General features: G+C 41.0%; 3 protein-coding genes across 5 annotated transcripts; all 3 read left to right on the plus strand.

The window, feature by feature from the left end:
• Positions 1-7,121: 7,121 nt before the first annotated feature.
• Positions 7,122-9,237, plus strand: LOC102507330 (gamma-crystallin B). 2 transcript variants are annotated; one of them, XM_032480826.1, is made up of 4 exons: positions 7,122-7,130; positions 7,225-7,471; positions 8,363-8,372; positions 8,914-9,172. In XM_032480826.1, exons 1-4 carry the CDS (start codon positions 7,122-7,124, stop codon positions 9,170-9,172), a joined length of 525 nt encoding a protein of 174 aa, XP_032336717.1. The 2 variants fall into 2 exon arrangements, with proteins under 2 accessions (XP_032336717.1, XP_006182185.1); XM_006182123.2 differs by lacking the exon at positions 8,363-8,372 and having other exon boundaries at positions 7,225-7,467; positions 8,897-9,237.
• Positions 9,238-14,508: 5,271 nt separating this feature from the next.
• Positions 14,509-16,152, plus strand: LOC102507606 (gamma-crystallin C). Of its 2 annotated transcripts, none has more exons than XM_006182124.2 (3): positions 14,509-14,522; positions 14,626-14,868; positions 15,811-16,152. In XM_006182124.2, exons 1-3 carry the CDS (start codon positions 14,514-14,516, stop codon positions 16,081-16,083), a joined length of 525 nt encoding a protein of 174 aa, XP_006182186.2. In that variant the 5' UTR covers positions 14,509-14,513; the 3' UTR covers positions 16,084-16,152. The 2 variants fall into 2 exon arrangements, with proteins under 2 accessions (XP_006182186.2, XP_006182187.2); XM_006182125.2 differs by having other exon boundaries at positions 14,514-14,522; positions 15,808-16,083.
• Positions 16,153-24,111: 7,959 nt separating this feature from the next.
• LOC102508041 (gamma-crystallin D) lies at positions 24,112-25,871 on the plus strand. The gene is given in 4 exon segments (XM_006182126.2): positions 24,112-24,120; positions 24,207-24,449; positions 25,600-25,816; positions 25,819-25,871. Coding segments are annotated over 4 exon segments (522 nt in total).

Here is a 25,871-nt window from a genome sequence, read left to right on the forward strand (position 1 = left end):
ACTATAAGACCCTATTAGGCTTCGAGGTGGTTAACACCTTGGTATCTCAGTGGTCAACACTGTAGGCTTTGGAGGTTTGTGGACTTGGTTTCTGGCTTGAGCACCTAATGGCTGTATGATCTTGAGCAAGTTACTTAACCTCTCTAAACCTCAGTTTTCCCAATGGCATGTTCTTATGAGGAATAAATGAGATGCCTCCTGTAAAGAAGCTCAGTAAATAGCAGCCATCACCTCATCAGTTTCACCTAGTTGTGCTATATACATGGACTTCATAAGAAAAAAAGGGCCAGAATAAATTCGCTACTTTCTGAAAAAATTTCCTCTAACTCAAGGAAATGTGAACATCCTTAATGTCCTTTTAACATTACTGCTGTCTACCCACAAATCAGTGAGTAAGGGGTTACAGAGTCCTTTACAGTTAATGCTGAGATCCTAGAGCCAGGCTGAAGAAATCAGCCTGGCAGCAATCACTCAAGTGAAGAACTCACCAGAGTTTACAGGAACTCCTGGTAGAGCCAAAGATTCTCAGGGTTAGTAGGGACACAGCAGACTACTTTGGTGCTAGGCCTTCAAACAAAAAAATTTTTTAAAAAGTATAACATTGAGCGTACTATGAGAAGCACATAATTTAAGGAAGATGTAAGACATGCACATCTAGAAAGATAACCTCTAAAACAAACCATTGTTACTTGCAGAACAGTTAGTTTAGGCCTTCAAGGCTAACAGACTCGAGTTCAGTTTCTTTCTGAATCTGGACCTTTCTGAATTTGATTCACACAGTGATCAGTACTGCGGTTAGACTTGGTCAGTCAAGGATCTTGGCCGGCACTGGGTGTTCAGAGACCCTCCTCTAGCTGCAGTCCTCACCACAGGACAGGGATGTGTAGGGCAACCGGGACATGCCCACACCTCTAGACCACACTCCTTATAGCTGGAGCTCCGGAATTTCCTCCATGCAGACCCTTGCTTCCAAAACCCAGGAGAGAATCCTCACCAGCCCTGCCCTCCTGAAGACTCTGGCAGTCAAAGGGCAGCTGTTTGGTGGGGGGTTTGTGGGGAAGCCTGTAGGTAGAATTTGAATATGAGAGGGAGTGAGAAGAGAGGAGGAAAGCCCATGGAGTTGTGGAGGGGCTGCTCCATTTATGCTCTTGCCCCAGATCTCCCAAATATTTGGGGAAGTCCTGATAGTACTTGTGCTGTGTTTGGCTGCTTGATGCACTTTATATAAGATTCCCGGTACCATGTCTGGAACATACTAGACTCTCTTTATACAGTAGGCTATCATTATTAACTGTTACTATTTTCATCATCAGGGGCCAAACGAGTGCTATAAAGTTTGCTGCAGGTTCAATCCTACCTATTTAAGTGAAAGCAGACATGGCTTCTTCAGCAGGGTCATGGCAGTGATGTGCTGCTGAACTCAAGAGGCTTCATTTGGGAGACAGGTGAGTGGTTCCCAGACAGTCAGGAAAGCTGCAAAGGCTACAGGAAAACTCAGATTACAAACTAAAGCGTCTGTTGGGGAGGGTGGGTAGAGGGAGGGAGAGAGGGTAAGGAGCTATTCCCACTAGGTTTCTAATAGGCCTTAGGGAAATGTAATGGCTCCTAAATGAATGATTTTGTCTTTAGAAGAAGCCAGGGTTATATTAGATCCATTCAAATATTTTGATAAGCAATTCTGTATATTTTGATATACAACTTTATTTAACCATGAGTTCTTAGAGAACTCTAAATGATTTTGTAATTTTTTTTTTCTGATTTAAATAAGACTTGTCTTTTTAAAATTGGGTTTGGCAGTTCTTTCTAAAGAAAAAAAAAACTTGTATATAACTTTAAACTTGGTATTCAAATATCTGTGATAAAAGGCTCTTTGGTTCAGCCCCTTAATCTCCCACATATTTTAAGCTGGGGTGCTAGCTGATACTACAAAAAGAAAAAAGAAAAAAACATAACAAAGCATGTCTTGTAACATCCAGGACCCAATGTCTCATTCCATTGACTCATCCATCTTCTAAAATGCAAGGAAGTAGAGGGAAGGGTATAGCTCAGTGGTAGAACACATGCTTAGCATGCACAAGGTCCTGGGTTCAATCCCTAGTACCTCCTTTTTAAAATAAATAAATAAATAAGTAAACCTAATTACCTCCCGTCCTCAAAAAAGGGAGAAAAAAATGCAAGGAAGTGGCTGAGAATCTCATATTCCTTCACAAAAATGTTGCTTATCATGTTTTCTTTCATTTTTGTTCCCTTTCTCAGGCCACCTCTCCTGTCTCTCTACTTTAGCCATTAGAGGTAAGTTCTGATTCACAGGCTAGCCCTGGTGGTGCTCTAACACCTCCCCTCCCTCTGGAATGCCTCCCTGCTGCCAGCCTACACCAGCCTGCCAAACTTCTGGGCCGTTTTTACCTTCCTTCAAGTCTTCCTAGGTCACCAAGGACCAGACAGGACTGGAGGCTATCAGAACCAGGGAATGTGGTAGAAAAATGAGTGGGGGAGAATGACTTCTGTGTCACTGAACATCCACATAGGTGACCTCATGTGGCAGAGGTATTGTTTTCCAAAGTAAAATCAGAATCATTTATTTGTTTAACTGTTTCATGTTTCCAGAGCACTATTTATCCATGAAGTTAACTAGTAGTAATCATAGGGGATAGAGAAGTGTAACATGGTCCTAATCCTTAAGCTTATAACCTTGTTGACAGTAAATCAGGAAAAGAAGACATTGTATGAGAAAAGCAATGCTTAATGGCTAAGTTGGGTGGTAATGAAGTGGATATAGATGCTCAGAGAAGGGAGAGACAAGGAAAAGCTGGTTGTAAGAGGAGATGTCCTAGGAAGAGGGACCTAGCCTGCCCTGAAGGTTGGGTCAGACTTAGTAACTTTCTGGAAAGGAAGGTGTTCCAGTATTAAGAGACAGCTTCCTTCCACAGGCCCAGATCATCAGACATCTTGAATTTAAAAGGCAAGGTGGGAAAAAAACCTCCCTAGTTAATCCTTCTTGACTGCCAAGATTTAAAACAAATGTACTCACAGTCTTCAACGTGAATTGTGTCTACTACTATTTCTCTACTTAACCATAAAAGGGTTCAGTATAATAACGAGAGTGAAGACACCTCTTCTGACTTTTTCTTTATATATCAACTTTCCTTTTCTACACTGCTTCAAAAACCTGGACAGCACTTTAAGAGAAAGGATATAGTTATAAAAGTTAAACATACAAAAAAACCTCATAGGTGATATGGAAATGAGAAAGGGGAGAAATTTTCACCGCATCAGGCCTAAATCACCTGCTAGGTCTGAAATGTGCACACATACACACACACCAGCACGTACACCTCTGAACCTCTGTAACACATGCTGATGCCCCTGGCTTCTACATCTGCAGTCCACCAACCACAGTGAAGTGGGTTTAGAACAGGAACTTGTCAATGAACTCACGGTAACGTGTTCCTGGGAGGGCTGGCATGTTCCATTGCAGATTCCCTTCTGTGAGTGCAGCAGTGACCACTCCTACCCACAGTTCTGCTTCAGCCACAGCAATTTAGTGCATGTGGGTGGGCAGCAAGAGCTGGCTGCTCCAGGCAGGGGCATCCACCACCAGCAATGGGTAGACTCCAACAACTCCGTCTGCTCTGACTGCACCGTCATCACATATTTTATTCCTCCTCTTGGCATCTTGCCCAAGATCACACAAAATGATAGTCATCATTTGATGGTGAAATCAAAATTCCCAAACAAAAGATCTTTGTTAAATTAGATCAATGTATTCCAATACATGCAATTATCAACTGTTCACATTTAGTCTCCATACCATAAGCAAAAGCATAGACACTATGACATTGGAGCTCTGAAACACATCTTTTTTTTGATTCTTGTACCAAGAGAATGCTATTAATATTATCAACTCTAGCATTTTTTTACGGCAAACATTGATTTATTAACTTCTTATTTTGTTTTTGTTTCTCTAGTTTTATTGAGATATAATTGACACACAGCACTACATACGTTTAAGGTGTACAACACAATGATTTCACTTACATACATCATGAAATGATTACCTCAATAGGGTTAGTGAACAGCCATCACCTCATATAGATACATTAAAGAAATAAAAAATTTTTTTGTGATGAGAATCCTTTATCGATGAGATTTACTCTCTTAATAACTTTCATATATAACTTACAGCAGTGTTAATTATTTTTATCATGTTGTACATTACATTCTTAGCACTTATTTACTTTATAACTGGAAGTTCATCCCTTTTGACTACCTCCACCTACCTCCCTCGGTAACCACATAATCTGACCTCTTTTTCTGTAAGTTTGTTTTGTCTTTGAAGTATAACTGTAGCACTATGTTTTTTCCTGTGCACAACACAGTGATTCAATATTTCTATATGTTTCAAAATGATCACTATGATAAGTCTAGTTGTCATCTGTCATGGAAAGATACTACATAATTATTGACTATATTCCCCATATTGTACTCTTCATACCTAAGACTCATTTCTTTTGTAACTGAAAGTTTCTACCTCTTAATCTCCCTCAACTATTTCTCTGGTCCTGGACTTTTGTTTGTTGGGAGTTTTTAAAATTATTGATTTCATTTCATTACTGGTCTGTTCATATTTTTTATTTCCTCCCGATTCAGCCTTGGACATCTTTCACATTTATTAAAATATGAATATATTATTTTTTACCACCATTATTACTTTACAATTTACCATGTGTTTTCAAGTCCATTATCTCATTTGATTTTCATCATCATTCTTATTCTACGAGTAGGGAAACTGAGGCTTGGGGAAGGTAAGTGACTTTCCAAAGACTATACGAGCAGTACTAGAAGCTGCAGGAGTGTGGATGGATGGATGTAGCCATTGCTCTCTGAACGTGTTCTCCAGAAGTCGTGCCTATTCAATAATCTCATGGTGCTTGTAAGCAGCACTTCGGAATAAGCAGCGTGAAAGTGAGATGGCAGGGTAAGTGGTCACTGGTAGTGTTGTCTGCAAGCACTTGCTCTTCCACCACGCAATGATGCAGGCCCTGACAGCACCATTCACCCCCTACCTGACCCAGTCCAGGTCCCTGATGCTCTAACGTTAGAAGCCGACTGTACAACCCAAGGAGCTTGTATGTACACCTCTCTCTCCAGGCCCAGGCTTTCCCATGACTTTGGAATCAAAAAATAAGGCTAACTGTCTCACCAACTTCTTGAACCAACACTGTTGGCCTTCTGTATTCATGAGTTCTGCATCCATGGATTCAACCAACCAGAGGTCAAAAATACTAGAAAAAAATTCCAAAAAGTTTCAAAAAACAGAACTTGAATTATCCGCACACTGGCAACTATTTGCACATCATTTACCTTGTATTTACAACCATCTACATAGCATTTACACTGTATTCAATATTACACGTAACCTAGAGATGACTTAAAATATATGAGAGGATGTGCATAGGTTATGTGCAAATATGATGCCATTTTATAGAAGAGACTTGAGCCTCCACAGATTTTGGTATCCACAGGGCTTCCGGAACCAGTCCCCCATGGATACTGAGAGACAGTTGTATTTTATTTCTAGGTGTTTTATTTGATCCCTCACATGTCTTAATATAATTGTCTGCCTCAGGGTTCTGTTAGTGCTGCCAACAGTTTTGCAAGAGGTTGGGATGAATCCTACAATGTCTGACTGTGTGGTAGACTGGAGCCAGCCTATAACCACCTGTCTCTGTCCATTCTGTAGAGGCTCATGCCAGGGCCTGACAAGATATCTGACGGGTGTTGGTTTTGTTCTATTCCAGTGGAGGAGCCTCTATCCACTACGGGTTTCCCTTTTTACAGGAAGAGCCTTCAACAGTAAACCTGTTACATGTGAACATAAATAACATATTTTATGAATAATAACCATATTTTCTAAAGCAAAAACAATTAATGAAAAGACTAGTATTGCTTTACATTTTAACAAATCTATTTAATGTCATATAACCTCTGGCAAAACTCCACCAAACACTTATGAAAGAATAAAAGTGAAAAAAGCAACTATTTGGTATTGTTATGAAAACTGTTTTGAACTCAAGAGCCCCTTGAAAGTGTCTCGAGGACTTTAGGGGACCCCCTACCACAGTATGAAATCCATGCCATCAAGATGCTCTGTTGTCTGGCCTGGGTGCTGTCCAGCATCTCAAAAGTCTGAGGAAGTAAGGGGTGTGGAACCTTAAAGATTTCTACATTACTCCTTACACTAACTTAAATCACCCTTACCGAGGGAGCAAGTGTTTATCATGGTGAAGAGAAAGGTAGATCTTAGGACCTTTGAAGGAGGTCAGGGACCACAAAAGCAAGCAAGTCTCTGAGCAGGCACCAGCAGAAGGAAGGACGTAGGCACCCCAGAAGATGTAAGAAAGGTAGGAAGGCCACAACCATCTGCTTTCTTTCAGGTCAAAGCAAAGTATTGAAGGCCTACTATGTGCTCACCCTATGCTCTAGGGCCCAGGAGCAGAAAAGAACAAGAGACAATTCCCAGCCTCCAGAAGCCCACAAATTTCCAGTCAAGTATCCATTTTACTCATGACAGACCCCCAGATGACAACACTGATGATCACGGAATCTTGAATCTGAACTAAGATTTACGCTTTTCCAAGCACTTTCACAGATCACTTGAGTCCCTCTTCCTTAAGATTTCTTATTATTTATGTTCTAGTTTTCAAGAAGTTTTTTTTTGTTTGTTTTTTAACACCAATCTCAGAGCAGAATGTATTGTTTAGTTTCATTGCCTTTAAGGCATCAGTGAAGCAGAGTAGGCTATTTCTTTAAAAAGGCATGGGGATAGAATTTCGCTCATCCTTCTAAAGAGTAAAGGCTCTTTTCATTTTGGTGGCAGCAACAGCTTTACTGAATGAGAACACCCCGAACCTACCAGAAAGAATGAGAGGAAACATTCAGCTAACCCCGACGACCGGGGGAGGGGGAACGCAGAGCTTACAAATCCCCTTGCTCACCGAAATGGGCCCCTTTTGTGTGATTTCTTGCGGAGGCAGCAGTCAGGGCTGCTATATATACCGCGGCGCTCTCCCTAGTCCCACACCGCACCCAGCGAACACCTCCTGCTCCCTCTCTCCGCAATGGGAAAGGTAAGCGCGGGTACCCGATGCTCGACCTTCGCCCGGTCGCAGCATCTTCAGCGGGAGCAAATCGCTTCATGCTCCCACATCTTGCATTTTGCAGATCACCTTCTACGAGGACCGGGGCTTCCAGGGCCGCCACTACGAGTGCAGCAGCGACCACGCCAACCTGCAGCCCTACTTCAGCCGCTGCAACTCCATCCGCGTGGACAGCGGCTGCTGGATGATCTACGAGCGCCCCAACTTCCAGGGCCACCAGTACTTCCTGCGGCGCGGGGACTACTCCGACTACCAGCAGTGGATGGGCTTCAACGACTCCATCCGCTCCTGTCGCCTCATCCCCCAAGTGAGTGTGGCTCTTTGTCTTCAGTCTCTTTGGAAGTGAAAACCATTAAAATATTTATATATATATATAAAATTCTTCAACTAAATCGTTCCAACTAGAGAGCAGAAAGAGGGGAAGTGAGCTCTGTGCATGCAGTCCGTTCTAAAAGGATGTCTCAGATCGGAAGCCATTCTTCTTGAACTGTGTAGTGGTTTTGTTGTTGTTTTTAATCACATACTCCCAGTTTTTATATTTTAAATGTAATAAAAAATTAAATGATCAAAGACTCATTAAGAAAAAGAAGGACATGGAAGAGACTGAAGTTATCTGATCAAGATCTAATTTCTTAAAGTGGTCATTCCAAGCCCTATCAACTCAAAAATCCAATATATCAAAATTTTTAAGTACAGTCCGGTTCTGTTTAATTGATAAAAATACTTTAGTTTGTTTTGGCTTACTTTTCTATTTGATTATCCTCTTAGAGAAGACAGGCCTCCTGGTTTCTATTCTAATTTTTTAACATTTTTGGGGGGAGGGTAGTTAGGTTTTATACACACACACACACACACACACACACACGCACATAATTTTTTTAAATGGAGGGGCTGGGGATTGAACCCAGGACTTCCTGCATGCTAAGTATGTGCTCTATCTCTGAGCGATACCCTCTCCCTCATTCTAATTTTGCAGGCAGTACATATTAGCTCACTTAGAGGTAGAAATTAGAGGAAAGGCAACATCCAAAACTGAAGTTTGAGATTCAGTATTTCCTAGAGTGCTTGCAGAGTTCTTAGAAGAATGTGTGATGAGTGAGTGGGCGTAGGATGGGGGCATCCAAACAGAGCTTCCTGAAGATGATTCCTGCCGAGGGAAATAAAGAAGTGGAGAGTGGGAGGCCAGAAAAAGGAAGTTTCAGAGTCACATAGGTAGAAATTTGAACTGAAAATGAGTTTATGAAAAGAGAGGTAGGGAGAACGTGTCATTTTTTACAAGAGCTTAATAATACTATGTTACATTGTGTACATGAAAACCAGAAGAGTCTAGAAGAAAATAGCTAATGTTGATTCCTTTTTAACAAGAGTAATATATCAAATGAATCTTCACTTTCCAATGACTCTCGCTCTTCTCCTTTGAGAAGGACTTTCTCTAATAACAAGTACTAAAGTGATCGATTTTATTTTAGACAAACTTTAATTCTCAAGGACAGAGACTGCTAAGCAGCAGTTGAAGGGCGGCTGAGTTCTGTTCCTAGCTTAGCGCATCAGTCATTAGATTCACGGTGGGTGATGGGAGCCGGGAAGGCTCCTTAACCCTGCGATGTGGTTGCTGTGGAAGCCAGCTTGAACTAAGAGAACTTCTGGGCAGGTGTGACCAGGAAGGTGCAGGGGCGAGAACTTTCATTTCCCTCTGTTTTGTTCATTGGCTTTTTCCTTTCTGTCTGCCACCCTAGCACTCCGGCACTTACAGAATGAGGATCTACGAGAGAGATGACTTCAGAGGACAAATGTCAGAGATCACGGACGATTGTCTCTCTGTTCAGGACCGCTTCCACCTCAATGAAATCCACTCCCTCAATGTGCTGGAGGGCTCCTGGGTCCTTTATGAGATGCCCAGCTACCGGGGAAGGCAGTATCTGCTGAGGCCCGGGGAGTACAGGAGATATCTTGACTGGGGGGCAATGAATGCCAAAGTTGGCTCTTTAAGACGAGCGATGGATTTTTACTGAAGTATTTACACTCTCCACTTTCCTCCTTTAGCATTTAATTAAAGATTTAGCTTGTGTTTCTGGCACTAATAGAGTCCTGTTTTTCTTTTAATCTACTAGGCCTTCATAAACAATAATGGTATTTAGCCAAACATAATGATGTATGTTTTCAAGATGGGAAACAACATCTTATAAGGGGAATAAAGCAGAGGATATTATTGCCAACATTCTTTTAAAGACCAGACCATGTAGGCTTAAAGTTCAATTCACTTGGGCCGAAGCCCTTAGTGGTTAGTCTTTTGAGGCTGTATTTGCAGTTACAAAGATAAATTAGTACTTATTGAAACACCTCAAGCTATCCCTCCAGGTTATGCCCATCATCTTCACTATATAGTCCAAGTCCCAACTGATAAGGAAAGTCATTCTCAGTATGTGGACCCTTACTTTAGCTTCATAAACAAACTAACTAACTAACTAACTTGTTGCTCTCACCTCTTACATCCCTTATTCCTCTAAGAGTCACCGTCCCTTTTCTCCCAATTCCATTTCCAATGCCTCAACCTTCCATGAGACTTCTGAATAGAATTCACTGTCTCTTTGCTGTATATGCTTTGTAGAGTAATTTCAGGATTTTTACCAAAACCGCACACACATAGGAAAATTCTGACTCTTATCATTTTAATAGGAAGTAAAGTACTATGACTACACATGAAAAAGAAAAAATGGCCCTGGAAAAGAGTCCAATTCTTGTATTATTTGGTATTAATTGTTCCTAAATCCCAGTTCTTTAAACTTTAAACTCCCAACACTAGTGTTGGCTTCCTGGAGACAGGACCCAAGGTCTTCTTTCGCCAATAATAACACCACAAGCATGAATTAGAAAGCCAAAAGCTTCTCGAGTGCTGGGTTCTATATTATTTTCTTAGTAGGCATAAAATCAGACTTCAGACATGGAAATAACCCTGAATCACCTGAATAGAAGGCTTATAAAATTAGAGACCCTGGATCTCACTGATCAAGTTTTTCTTCCTGAAAATCCAGTTGCTTCCCTCCCCAGGGTACAGGATGACAATGATACCCACCCTTAAAACCCAACATAAAGAAAAGGTCAATGGTGGGGAGTGGCAGGGAAGAGATTATGCCCCAAATTAACTTACCCCTAACTTACCCTTTTTCCTCTCTGTCCTGTCTCTAAACACTGATGATGTGGTTAGAGATGAAGGAGCCTGAGGTGAAAGCAGAGAAGGGATACGCGACAGGGCCCCACTCATCTTTCCCCACTGAGATGAACCAACAATCAGCGCTAACCCCGGCCCCAGCCTACGTACTCCACACACGTCAATGTTTTCTATATATCCTGGTTTGTAATATGTCCAGATTTTAAATCTTCTTCTTCCTTTTCCCCCCTCTTTTCTCCCTTTGAAGCTACATGTCTTTTGGCCTGGCTAATCTTTTAAAAGGTCCACCAACCAAAGAAACTGAAGTAGCAGCTTTTCCATAAAAGAGTGTCAGGAACCAGTCTATGGAGATACACCCTCAAAGCATTCTTCTCATTATGGGGTCCTTCTCCAGTTTTCCTGCCCTGCTGTCATGGGGTAGGTCCTGATGTTAGTCGGTGCCTTATTCCCTCCCCTCCAGACTCCAGGAGTTCAAATTTTCTTCTTTGTGGGTTTGTTAAAGCAAAACTGACCATCACAACCACCTGTTGCTTAAACAAGATGAAGTGTACTGTTGTGAACATGGAAGTCCATTTGTTCAAAGAGGAATGCCATAGGAGTTAAGCAGAGGTGGGTCAGTGATGGCTTCCTGTCTTCTGGTCAGCTATTGAATGGTCATCAAAAATGAGCTGAGAAAGAGAACCAGAGGCTGGTGCTATGGTGGTGATCTTTGGGCCCTTACCCACTGTCCTTATTTGGGATAGTTTGGTCTACACACCTGCCAACCAAATGACCTCTTCTCATTTACCCAAGCACATATATGATACAAACACTGCATTAATTACTAGGAAGCAAGCAAGTGGCAGTCAGCTCAGCTGCTGACCAGACCTCAGACACCAGTAAAGCTCTAGAATTGGCCGCTGCTGTTGTAACATTAATTTGGCATCTTGGGAGACATAAAAATTAGACAGAATTACAAAGGAGCTGAGGGCTTAGTGGACAACACAACTTTTCTGTTTTCTCTCTTTCGCTTACTCATCTTGCCTCTTATAAAGGCCCATTAAACAGATCAAATGCAGGGTGCCTGTGTCATCCCACACATTGAAAGCTGCAAATGCTGAACTCTGATGTGAGTATGGAGGCTTGTTATGCTGAGCATTGAAATAGGTCCCGAAGACTATTACAACAATAAATTTCAGATCAGGAAGTACTCACATCCCACGGGCATGTACTAAGTAACCTTTATGAACCAGTTCATTTCTCCAGTTAGTGAGAATACAAAAGTAAAAATGGAATAGTCTCTACCCTCGGATGGGACTGTCCTCATTTATTTCAAGGAACTGATGTCTAAATAAAATACATAAGTGATAATTACCATTATGGTGATATGAACAAGACACTTGGGGAACCAACTAGGTAGTATTAAATTCGGCCTGGAAGATTAAGAAGGGTTCAAGAAAATCTTTACAGAGGAATGAACACTTGAGGAGAGCCTGGAAGGAAGGGTAAAATTTCTCTGGGTGAAAAACATAGAATTGGTGTCTTGGTAAGAAGGATCAATATGTTCAAGAACAAAAGAAGTGTGAAAATAGCATTGTGCACTTGGGAAACTACATGTGGCTCGGTGTGATCAGACAGAGTCTGGGGATGAACAGAGAAGTCAGGTCTGGGGTTCCATGCTGGGGCACCGGTCCTTGATTCCAGAGGAAATAGGAGTCAGCGAAGTGTTTCAAGCAGGCAAGCGGCTGTCTTAGTTCAGGATGCTATAACAAAAATACCAGAGACTGGGCGGCTTAAACAACATTTATTTCTCACAGTTCTGGAGGCTGGGAAGTCCGAGATCAGGGTGCTGGCAGATCTGGTGCCTGGAGAGAACCCACTTCCTGGTTTGCAGGTGGTCTTCGCCTTGTATCCCCACCTGGCAGAGAGAGGAAACAAGCTGTCTCACATCTCTTCTATAATCCCATCACCACCTAGTTATCACCCAAAGCCCCATCTCCAGAAACCATCACATGGAGGATGAGGATTTCAACATATGAATTTAGAGGGGAGACAAACATTCCGTCTACAGTAGCAGTGTGACTAGACGTGTTTTGGTTCTGATCACCCAGGCTTCACTCTGGGAGAAACGTCAAGACGATGCCATTCTGAGGCAAGACTAATAAGAGTTTTCTGACCCTTTGTCCCTTTTCCTGTTTTACCAGCACAATCACTTACGTCCTGGTACTTCTGCTTTGATCCTCTCATAATGTGCATGTGAAATTCTTTAGAACAAAGCAGAGAGCATTTCTGCCTACATGTTTAAAGAGAATATTGGTATAATTGCTGATAAAACATTAACTGTGGATGGCTGAAACACATGTTTTCCATAACAGAAAAAAAAATGAAGGAATAAATCAGAGTAGTGTTTTTCAAAGTTTGGCCCAAGAACGATCTGGTGCTGAGTAAAAATACACTTCCTAGAGTCTTTTCCAGATCCAGTGATGCAGAATCTCGGGAGAGGGTGGAGCCTGGTAATTAGCATTTTTAATAAGCACAAGTGATTCTTATGCACACTGGCGTTTGAAAAGCACTTGGTAATTTCTAAAGTCCCTTCCAAATCTACATTTTACCACAAAATGGCTTTGTAATTCAGAAATTTTTTAGGCATTTTTGAGAAAGATAAATAGGTTGATGTCATCCCTAATAACGCCTCACTATTATTAGTATTAAACATTTATTCAGTGTTCATTTGTGCCAAGTATGTGCCAAACAGATTAATCACATAATCTCATCATTCATGTCACTGTCCTTCAGCCAAAGACCACAAGGAACACCTGCTGTGAAACAAGGGGGTTTGTTACTGGTTACAGTGACAGAGAACACACACCATGGGGAAGTACGGACTATCTCAGCAAGGTGGTGTTAGAAGGAACTGCTGAAGGATTTGTATTTTGGTTGGATGATTTGGGGAAGTGTCTAGAAAAGCAGGAGTTCACTCTAGATTGGATATTGTCAGACAGCAGGGGTAATTTTATGATTGGATATCTTAATAAATCTACTCATGGGGAAGGGAGTAAAGACCAAGGACAAAGCTTCAATTGATAAAGAAGTAGCAGTTAGTGTTTTTGGCTGGGCAGGGGGGTGTTTGGTATTTTGTGGGTGGCATATTGGCTTTGTTTTTGCCTGTTCTTAGACAAAATTAAGAAGTGGCCTTATTTTGTCTCATTTCATCATGATCTCATGATAACCTTCCCCAAAGTTGGTATTTTGCGAGATTGTTTATGTCTAATGGGGAAAAATGGCCCAGCTCCAAGGGCCAGGCCAGCTTCCAAATATCAGAGGCTGCTCTTTTTCTCCTTCTTTCTTTCTCATTCAACAGACTATATCCCATGAGATAAGTAAGGTAAAATAACACATGCTCTGAGAGGTTGTGTGGCTTGCCAAGTTCATGTGGTTTCCAGGTGAATATTCTGAGTCCACAAAGATTTTACTCCCTTCCCCTGGCAAAGAGGAAGCAATCCATAAAGTAGTATACTTCTCAGTCTTGGACCCAATGGCCATAAAAACCTTTCTTTTGGTTCTTATCACAAGTTGGCTACCAGAAGCTCATTTCCAGCAACATGAAGTATACTCACCAAAGAGGAAGTCATTAGCTACGTCTTAAAGCATCCAGTCAACACAGTCAAAACTAGCGAAGATCAGAATCCAGTTTTGTGTTCTGCACTGGATTGACAAGTCCTGTAAAGAAAGAAGTTTTAAGATTGAGTGGTCTCTGTGGTCCAGGAAAATTAGTACTTGTGGCATTCTGCTTCACCCACAGTCTCTCTGGAATTCTGGGCACTTCCATTAAGGCATAGATTTTTCCCTGGAAAATATACGGGGTATAATTGAATCATATGTATAGAGACACAAGTTTCAGGTCAAAAGTGCAGACTATTGTGCTGATAAATTTATAAAACACTAAGAATCCAAATAAAAGCCACTCTAGGGATTCATCCAGAAGCCGTTCAGGACAGCGTTAGAATATACCAGAGAATGAGGGCAAACTCGACAGGCATTTCCACTGAATGCAGCACGTAAAAGGGATCCATAAAATTCCCTTACTCACCCCCGGGGGCCCCTTTTGTATTGTTCTTGCCAACGCAGCAGCCGTCCTGCTATATAGACCCGCAGCGCCGCTGGGCCCCATCACACTGAACTCTCATAACCCGCGTCAACCAGCCATGGGGAAGGTAAGCGGAACACAAGTGAAATCAAATGGAGGGGAGGGGGAAAAGCCTCTATCCAAGATTTATTATTGGGAGAATATGAAATCTGAATTATTCTACCTTGCAGATCACCTTCTACGAGGAACGGGGCTTCCAGGGCCGCCACTACGAGTGCAGCAGCGACCACGCCAACCTGCAGCCCTACTTCAGCCGCTGCAACTCCATCCGCGTGGACAGCGGCTGCTGGATGATCTACGAGCGCCCCAACTTCCAGGGCCACCAGTACTTCCTGCGGCGCGGGGACTACTCCGACTACCAGCAGTGGATGGGCTTCAACGACTCCATCCGCTCCTGCTGTCTCATCCCCCAAGTGAGTCCGGCTTGATTCCAATCACGTCTCCTGAGTTTCCTCACCATATTATTGATGGGTGTTAGAGTGAGGGAGGTTTTCCTTTAAAAACACAGAAGGGTTAAATGGGCTTTAGATAGCTGCTGAAGCCCAGAGAGATACAGGCACAAAAACAGCAGAGAACATAAGGAAGAATTCGCATAGGGAGCCAGGTTTGTGTTTAATTTTTGCTGCCATTTAGGTCAATCAAAACTTGTCTGTAACAAATGTAATATCATAGTGGGACATAAACTAAAACTTGCAGGTCGGAAGGTGGTTGGGCATAAGAAAGCAGTATTTCTAACAAATTAATTTTTGCCTGTAGCAAAGGAATCGAAAATGAAAGAATTAGATCATTTCCACTGTAGACTAGTAAAAATGGAACACTCTGTTGCTAATATAGGATATTCAAAGGTGTGGTCCAATTTTGGAAAAGGTAATTTTTCTTAATTTGGAAAATCAGTTGAATTTTGGTTTCAAACGACTATTTAAACAAATTTTCCACCGAAGGATGTGATTTTTTTAAAATCCTATTTCAGTGGCAAATTTATACGTACATGTGTATATGTATATAAATTGGGGAGATAACACTCATATTAAAATATAGGCAAAATACTTCACATTTTCCCCCCAAACATAGGTTTATCACCTAGGAATCAAGAAATTAGGGAATCAGGAAGAAATTTGAGCTCTTGATGGGTTCTAATCCAGACATTGAACCTCTTAAAAATTCTATTGCTTACATAAGAAATAGAAAATGAGCATGCACGTATTTGTCAAATGCTAGTAGGACACAGATCCTGTACACAGCATTCAGAGCAATTTCAGTCTCAGCTTTGACACTGACAAGCTTGTGCCCTAACCTGCCAAGTTCATCTGTTGTTTGGTTGCTTTTTCTGCTCCTTCTCTTTGTGCACGGAGCAGGCAAGTTCCCACAGGCTGCGACTGTATGAGAAAGAGGATCACAAAGGCCTCATGATGGAGCTGAGTGAGGATTGCTCCTGCATCCAGGACCGCTTCCACCTGAGTGAAGTCCGCTCCCTCCACGTGCTGGAGGGCTGCTGGGTCCTCTATGAGATGCCCAACTACTGCGGCCGGCAGTACCTGCTGCGGCCCCAAGAGTACCGGCGGTACCACGACTGGGGCGCCCTTGATGCTAAGGCAGGCTCTTTGCGGAGGGTGGTGGATTTATACTAAAATAGGTTCACACCACTATTTTCTCATTTTGGAACCTAATAAAGTATCTAGTCTGTATTGTTGGCAATCCCTGGCTTCTGTTTCTGTTTCATTGTGTGCCAATTAACTCACCTGTAAATGCTCCTTGTTGAAGATTGAAGCGTGGATAAGAAGGGGTGGGGTCTGTTCTAGAAGAATTTCAAGGTAGGATGAGTTTTGAATAAGGCTCAGAAGTATGGGTGGAGAAAGGAAGTAGCCTGTCTGAGAAATAAAGAAAAGAAGATCAAAAGAGAAAAATGGGAGAGGGTGATACGTTAAGAAGGGAGGCAGGCATTCAGCTGAGGAACAACATTCCAGAAGTTTCCTTCTGACCCACGACGTGGTTGTAGGCCACAGAGGGTCACAGATGAGTGGTGCAGGGCAGCCCACTTGAAAAGCCTGATTAGACTATATAAGGAATTGTACTTTTGTTTACTTTCCAGCACAGTATCATGTAACTAATGCCAGGGCTGCCATCGGCCACTGCCGTACTTTTGGACTCTTCTTCCTCTTCTAAAACAGCTCCTGACCAGGCTGCACCTCTTGGCCAGTACAGCTGCTGGGCCAAACACTGCATGAAGTACAGAAGCTGCCCAGCTGTACACGGTGCCCAGCTAATGCAAATAAATCAAGTGGAGGTGGTCCTTCTGAGCCCACTCTTCATTGACAGTCCTTCTTTATGTTTGGTGGGTAACTTCTTGAATTTTTCCCTTGTTTATATAGCTAGCTCATGAAACCCATGCTATTTTTTCCCTTACAAAAATGAAATCATTTTGGGGGGTAGGTGTAGCTCAGTGATAGAGTGCATGCTTAACATGCATGAGGTCCTGGCTTCAATCCCCAGTACCTCGATTTAAAAAAAAATGAAACCATGCTGTACATATTAGTTTGCAACTTGCTTTTAAAATGTAATGTGATATGGACATATATCTAGGTCAGTACCTGATTCTGTTTAGTGGCTGCATAGTGTTCCATTGTTGGAGGTCCCCTAGATTATTTAACCATTTATCCACTGGTGATTAAGCTTTTCCAATTTTGCTTTTACAAACAAGACTGCCATGAATATCATCACACATATACCTTTAGCTACAGATGCCATCATTTCTGGAGGACAGAGACCTAGAAATGAGACTGCCCACTCATAGTGCAAGTTATTTTTCATTTTAATAAACTGCCCAATTGTTAGCCACCAGGAAGCCTAGCTTCTTCGAGTTGGGGGCTTCACCATTTTTTGAGCACCTTTCAAGAGGCCTGCTCTGTGCAGCATTGGGGATGAAAAAACAAACAAAACAAACAGAAGGCATTGTCCCGATTGCCACAGAACTCACCCAATAATACTAAATACTAATGTTAAATAATACATACATAACCACTTTTTTCGGTCAAGTACTTTCCAAGTTCTAAATAGTACTTCTGTAATCACTTGTTTATCAAGTACTGTTATTAAGCAGTTTTAAGGCATCCCATGACTCATTTCTAGGGGGAAAAATGGAACAATACTTATTTATATATTTCTCATGATACGTGTTTTTATTCCTTAACATTTGGGAAGTGAAAGTGTTTTCCTGGCAGGACATATACATTTAGAACTTCCTTACAAACGTTACCTCGCTGTAGCATTTTTTTTTTTTCCTGCTTTGGAACAACTTCTCTAATGAAAACAGCTTCCTGTGCATAGAAAAAAAAAATCTATTTTTCACACAACAGACAAGAGTTGCATCTCAGGAGTAGCCAATTCTGACCTTTGGCCCTTTGGCTGGGGAACGAGAGGCCAGGAAGTCACTGGTCACCGTTTCTCTATCACAGTCTCCTACAGGTGACTTCATCCTTTCTCCTACCCACCATCCCCTAACTTTCCGCCCCTTTATTCCTTTCTCCAACCCACTGGTCTTGAGGTGCAAGCCTCTATTGGAACCCTCCAATGGCCCTCTTGTCATTCAGGAGAAATTTTAATGATCCAGAACTACAAAATCTGCCTGTTTCTTGTGCTAACCATGCTTGAGACTCACATATAAATCTTCTAAGGAACAGCAATTCTAAGAACAATCCCAACATTTTATAACTGACTTATTTTCTCTATTTTTTTGTCTCACACAAAATTACAGGGAGCTTGCAACCTAAGATGAAATGGCCTTTTTCTTCTTTAGAATTCCAAGAGAGAAATGTTGAGGGACTGGGTTCCAGTCACTTTTACAGTCAGTTTTGTGCCTTTGCTGGTGAATTCTACGTCTTTTGTAAAAGATCCTGAGAATAATACAGATTAATGATAGTTAATGTTAGCGATAGCAGACAGGGATGAAGATGCTTGAGTAACACTACTGTGTTTAAAATGAAAATGCCCTGCGACACAAAAAGAATGTGACACTTTTGTAGTATAAGGTGTATTTGAGAAACATTATCTGGAAGGTGAAAAAAATTAGCTCAATCACATAAGAAGCTTATATACTGAAAAAATTAAGCCTTTTATTTACAACACTCATGAAAACACCTGAGGTTAAGTTAAACTTAATAACACATCCAGGGTCCCTCAGCAGGAGGCAAGCATGGATTCCAGCTCAGGTTCAAATATGTCCTTTGCTGTTATGGTCATCCTAATGTGGGGGTTCTATGGAGGGTAATTTATTTATTTATTTATTTATTTATTTATTTGTTTGTTTGTTTGTTTGTTTATTTATTCTTCTTTCTTTCTTTCTTCTTTCTTCCTTTCATCCTTTCTTTTTTCTTTTTTTTTTTTTTGGTTAAATCTGTTTTACTGAAAAATAGTTGATTTACAATATTATATTGGTTTCAAGTATACAGCATAGTGATTCAGTATATTTACAGATTATACTCCCTGAAAAGTTATTACAAGATAATGGCTATAATTCCCTGTGCTATACAATATTTCCTTATTTCTTATCTATTTTATACATAGTAGTTTGTATTTCTTAATCACATATCCCAATTTGTCCCTTCTCCCTTGGAAGGATAATTTCTGAAATAACTCTAGGATAAAATTTTGAAGTTTCTAACAAACAGACCCTCCCCATCAGCAATTGCTCACCATATTTTTCACATTCTTAAAATCAAGTGTTTCTTAATATTTTAGACTTCCCAGGTCAATTTCCTTAAATAGAAACTGACATAGGATTGCCAGTTGTTATATTGGCAAGGAAGGACATTTGAAATTAAAAACAAAGCAACAAAAATTCAAAACTAAGAACCATTTATTATTACATCATTTTACATTTTTAAAAAAGACATTTGAAAAAGAATATTTTAATCCCTCAAAATATACAAGTTTCTAATAAAGTGTGATTCAGACCAAGAGAGAATGCTTAGGAATGCTGCTTTGACTTACAGGTTTTTTTATTTGGCAAACACTGATAAAAACTATGCAGAGTCTGAAAACTCTTGTTTGAGGTTACAATTCATTATCTTCAAGGGCCAGAGAGAGATGATGTAAATACAGATATACCCCCAAAGACATTGTGAGATCAGCCCAAATAAAAGGCTTAATTTGTTTAGTATATAAGCTTCTTATGTGATTGAGCTAATTTTTTTCACCTTCCAGATAATGTTCCTCAAATGCAGCTTGTACTAGAAAACTGTTTATTTCTAGAACAATAAAGCAAACATCACAATAAAATGAGTCACATGAATATTTTGGCTTCCCAGTGCTTATGAAAGCTATGTTTACACTATACTATAGTCCAGTAAGAGTGCAATAGCATTACACTCTACATACATCAATGAAAAATACTTTATTGCTAAAAAAGACTAACAATCATCTGAGCCTTCAGTAAGTCATAATCTTTTTGCTGGTGGAAGGTTTTGCCTTGATGTTGATGGCTGCTGACTGATCAGGGTGGTGGTTGCTGAAGGCTGGGCAGCTGTGACAATTTCTTAAAATAAGAAAACAATGAACTTTGCCACATAAATTGACTCTTCCTTTCACAAAAGACTTCTCTGTAGCATGCAATGCTCTTTGATAGCATTTTGCCCACAGCAGAACTTCTTTCAAAACTGGAGTCACTCCTCACACCATGCTTTAGCAACTAAGTTCATGCAATAGTCTAAATTCTTTGTTGTCATTTCAACAATTTTCACAGCATCTTCACCAAGAGTAGATTCCATCTCAAGGAATCACTTTCTTTGCTCATCCATGAGAAGCAACTCCTCATCCATTTAAGTTTGATCATGAGGTTGCAGCAATCAAGTCACATCTTCAGGCTCCACTTCTAATTCTAGTTCTCTTGCTATTGTCACTACATCTGCTGTTACTTCCTCTGCCGAAGTCTTGAATCCCTCAGAGTCATCAACTTCTTCCAAACTCCTGTTATTGTTGATATTTTTACCTTTTCCCATGAATCACAAGTGTTTTTAGTGGCATCTAAAATGGTGAATCCTTTCCAGAAGGTTTTCAGTTGACTTTGTCCAGATCCATCAGAGGAATCACTATCTATGGCAGCTATAGCCTGATGAAATGTGTTTCTTACATAATATGACTTGAAAGTCAAAATTACTCCTTGATCCATGGTTGCAGGAAGAATGCTGTGTCAGCAGGCATGAAAACAGCATTAATCTCATTGTCTATCTCCATCAGAGCTCTTGGGTAATGGGGTGCATTGTCAATGAACAGTAATTTTGAAAAGAATCTTTTTTTCTGAGCAGTAGGTCTCAACAGTGAGCTTAAAATACTCAGTAAACCATGTTGTGAAGAGATGTGCTGTCACCCAGGCTTTGTTGTTACATTTATAGAGCACCAACAGAGTAGATTTTGCATAGTTCTTAAGGACCCTAGGATTTTCAAAATGGTAAATGAGCACTGGCTTTAACTTCAAGTCACCAGTTCAATAGCTCTTAACAAGGGAGTCAGCCTGTCCTGTGAAGCTTTGAAGCCAGGCATTGACTTCTCTCTAGCTGTCCTAGATGGCATCTTCTTCCAATATAACATTATTTCATGTATATTGAAACCTGTTGTTTAGTGTAGCCACCTTCATTAATGATCTCAGCTGGATCTTCTGGATAACTTGCTGCAACTTCTCCATCAGCACTTGCTGCTTCACCTTGTACTTTGATGTTATGGAGACAACTTCTTTCCTTAAACCTCATGAACAACCTCTGCTAGCTTCAAACTTTTCTTCTGCAGCTTCCTCATTTCTCTCAGCCTTTGAAGAATTGAAGAGAGTTAGGTTCTCCTTGCTCTGGTTTAGGCTTTGGCTTAAGGGAGTGTTGTGGCTGGTTTGATCTTCTATCCAGACCACTCAAACTTATAAACAATAAAGCTGTTTCACTTCCTTCATTTGTGTGTTCACTAGAATAGCACTTTTAATTTTCTCCAAGAATTTTTCCTTTGCTTCCACAACTTGGCTATTTGGCACAGGAGGCCCAGATTTCAGCCTGTCTCTGCTTTCGATATGTCTTCCTCACTAAGCTTAATCATTTCTAGCTTTTGATTTAAAGTGAGACACGTGTGACTCTTCCTTTCACTTGAACAGTTAGAGAGCATTGTAGATTTAGTAATTGACCTAATCTCAATATCGTTGTGTCTCAGGGAATAAGGAGACCTGAGGAGATCAAGAGAAATGGGGAAACAGCCTGTTGATGGAGCAGTCAGAACATACACAACATTTATGGATTAAGTTCACCTTCTTATAAGGGTGTGATTCATGGTGCCCCAAAACAATTACAATAATAACATCAAAGATCACTGATCACAGATCCCCATAACAAGTAAAATAATAATGAAAAAGTTTGAAATATTATGAGAATTACCAAAATGTGAGACAGAAACTTGAAATGAGCACATGCTGCTAGAAAAATGGTACTGATAGACTTGCTTGACTCAGAGCTGCCACAAACCTTCAATTTGTAAAAAAACAAAACAAAACAATACTTGCAAAACTCAACAAAGCAAAGCACCATAAAATGAGGTATACCTGAAAGTGAAACAACCGCTTTTAAGATGCACAAGGAATGATGGGTAGTATAGTGAACTGTGGAAAGAATGAACCAACCTAAAGCATTACCGAAGGCATCTAAACATGGTATCAGCCAAACAAAACACATCTCCATGTCCACATCTTTCAAGATCGCCAGTTTTTATTTCCATGCTGGTGTGAAAGCTGGGGAGAGCCACCAACAATGGACATCACAGTAGTTTCCAAAGAATCCTCCCTCACCATGAAATGCCTTGGTTCAAGGTAAACCCATAGAACCCAACCATAGAGCCTGGGGACATGAAGAGAGGAAATCCCAACAATGACTAAAGATAAAATTTCCCCCCATCCCAGTGGAATGAGACTTAGATTCATAAAATATTTTGAGTTATAGAAAATAAAGAAAGTGGCATTTCTTATACACTTCATTTTGTAGACTGACATTTACACTAGCTACTCAAATCATTAACCCTCCATGCAGCAAAATCCGAACCTGAACTAGTCTCTTTTTCCTTCACTTTTGTTTGAAACCATGTGAATATTTATGGAGTAACAAAGGTTACTTCCTGGACTAAAGCTCTGTACAATAAGGTGTTATTCTCTCTTATTCTCCCTCCAAAGACGTCTCCATCAGTCATTCCAGACAACTGGTGCAGAGCCCCGCTTCTGTGCTACAGGCACAAGGAGAGTCTCAGGTCTCCGCCTGTGTTGACTTAGCACACTAAGTACAGTTTGGGACTTGGGTCTTATATACATTTGTCTTATATTAATTTGTCCTGGGATTTTCTGTGAAGCATTGAAATTAAGCCACATTTTGGCCCAAGCCATTCACATTTCAGTTCTATGAGAAGTGTCGGACTCCCTGTTTCTTCCCTCAGCTGAAATAAAGCTTTCTCTGTTCCCAGTTAATGAAAAAAACAATCCCAAAGTTCCCTTGTTTTGATCCTCCAGACGTATCAGAAATTTCACTTGTACGTCAGCTGACTCGGTCATCCGTCCTGTCATCCCCATCGTGCTCCTCCAGGTGCTCTCTGGGACTCTGCATTCTGGTTCTTTCCCCTATTTTACAGTTTTCATCTATCAGTACTTTCCCCATAGAAATAACTCTGAGCAAAATGATGATTTTTTAAAATTTATTCTGTTTATGTTCATGCAATCAATTTCCTCTAAGTCAAAAGCTTTGTTTACTCTTGTTTCCCACAGAGCAACAGTGCATCTAGATCCTACCAGAAATGGGTTTCTTAAGAATTTGGTTTTATCTTGTAATAACCTAAGAGGTAATATGGTTTTGAGCTTTAAATGTATTATTTTTTCTTATTTCCTTAAACTTTTAGAAGTTTCCCTTTTAGTTCTTCTTTCTGAGATTAAGCATATTAAACTTTTCTTCCTTTGGAATTCCAGGTAGCCAAAATAACAAATCCAATCTTCAGTCTACCTCCATGCTTGACTGCAACAATCAGACCAAATACTAAAGATCTGTGTCTTCTGGTTTTGTTTTTGTTTTATCACCATAGTAAAAGTTTGAAGTTTTGTGAACTCCCTTGGTAAAAATATTCCAACTTCTTACATCCCTTTAATGAGGAAGCTCTCTTAAAAGACTAATTTGAAATTTTCAGCATTCAGTTAAGGTGTTTCCTTTTTATTAACAATTGGTAGTCAATATTATGGCACAGAGTTCTTACAGATTAGCTTATATTTGGTACATTAAGGCTTTTTACCTTTTTGTTCCTACACTGTTTTTTTTTTCTTCTGTTTTTCTCCAACCCATACAAACAAAAGTGTGGACTATGTATGAAATGGCTGAAGCTCTACTTCTATTATTAAATAGATAATGTCTCAAATTACTTTTTTCCTCCCAAACGGTCTCAATGGCATCAGCTAGTAATAGCAACAGAAACACTGCAAAGAGAAATCCACAATGAGCCCCGTGTACTCTGACAGCAAAGAGGAAAAAGAGAACATAAAAATCCCCTCCTCACCCAGGAGGCCCCTTTTGTGTTGTTCCTGCCAACGCAGCAGCCCTCCTGCTATATAGACCCGCCGCGCCGGCCCCGCCGCACTGAGCTCGCGCCGCACGTGTGCTCCAGCCATGGGGAAGGTGAGCCCGGCGCCCGGGCCGCGAGGGGCCCCGCACACGGGGGCTGCGAGCCTGGCCTCTGAGCCCTCTCCTCCCCTTCCTTGCAGATCACCTTCTACGAGGACCGGGGCTTCCAGGGCCGCCACTACGAGTGCAGCAGCGACCACGCCAACCTGCAGCCCTACTTGGGCCGCTGCAACTCCATCCGCGTGGACAGCGGCTGCTGGATGCTCTACGAGCAGCCCAACTTCTCGGGCTGCCAGTACTTCCTACGGCGCGGGGACTACCCCGACTACCAGCAGTGGCTGGGCCTCAGCGACTCCATCCGCTCCTGCCGCCTCATCCCCCATGTGAGTCCTGTTCCATGTCAGGACAGGGCCCTTTGGATGCAGAATGGATAGTTTCAAGCAAAGGTTAAACATTTGGAGTAGCGATCATTTAGCATAACTGAGAGTCTGAGAGGAAAAAAAGGTAAGCTATGGTATATTAGGTCAATATAATTTGCCGGGAACAAAAAGCAAAGTGTTGCCCAGGTACCAATTAATCAACAAATATTTATTGAGTAAGAATGGGTTGGCTGCCCCGGGCATGTATAAAACAGAAGTCCTGACCTGGAATCATTTACAACGGAGTTGTAGAAAAACCAGTAATATCTAATAGAAAAATAATTAGATGCTAAAATAAAAGGTAGTAACTGAGAAGACAGGAGTTGAAAAGGAAACATTTACAAGTGTTAATTTTTGTATGACTCTTTTCCCATTTTGCTCCCCACTTGCACATTTTGGTTTTCCCCACCTGTACAAATAAAAGTACTTTTCTCTTAATAGAGAGCAACACAGAGATATTACACATGGGCTACATATAGTTCATACACGTGTTTTGAGACATTACGTTTTTTGAAAAATTCGTCCCTGGGTTTATTGATTTTTCTGGTTCATTTTCCTTTATTCAATTCATAAATTATTAAGTGAAAATTAAGTATTTAACTGAGAGACTTAAGATGTTTAACTATGCTTTCCACAGAAACAGAAGCATCTAAGTCCCTGGTGATTTTTCCGAGATTTATTTTAACCTCAATGTAGGGTCATTTATTTCACGGACTGACTTCACTGTTCAAACACACATGCTTGAAAAATTAGAATATTTCCTTCACAATGACAAAAATAATAAAAAGCTGTGAAAGTCTTGGGTTTCTTTGTAGTGCAGTGTCCCAAGTGGGGTTTACAGTGTCCCAAGTGGGGTTTACAGTCGTCCTGCGAAATATCTGAATATGTTAAGGAGTGAGATTTCCTTTTAATTTTCAGTCACACTTTATGATCTTAAAAAGGTACTGAATCTCCACCTTTGAAAATGAGGAATATATACATATTCAGAAATAATTCATTTTTACTGTGTATTTGAAAATGGCTTGAGCTGGTCCTCACCAACCTGGATGGCATGAATGTGTTGGAATCATTTCATGGTTTGCTTTTCTCCTCTTTCCACCTCTGGATGGGCCAGGCTGGCTCTCACAGGATCAGACTTTATGAGAGGGAAGATTACAGAGGCCAGATTATAGAGATCACTGAGGACTGCTCCTCTCTTCAGGACCGCTTCCACTTCAATGAGATTTACTCTCTCAATGTGCTGGAGGGCTCCTGGGTCCTCTATGAGTAGCCCAACTATGGGGGGAGGCAGTACCTGCTGAGGTCAGGGGACTACAGGCGCTACCATGACTGGTGGCCTTGAATGCCAAGGTGGGCTCCTTGAGGAGGGTCATAGATTTCTATTGA

This window comes from Camelus ferus, chromosome 5, assembly GCF_009834535.1.
Source record: "Camelus ferus isolate YT-003-E chromosome 5, BCGSAC_Cfer_1.0, whole genome shotgun sequence".
In the NCBI taxonomy this organism is placed as follows: domain Eukaryota; kingdom Metazoa; phylum Chordata; class Mammalia; order Artiodactyla; family Camelidae; genus Camelus; species Camelus ferus.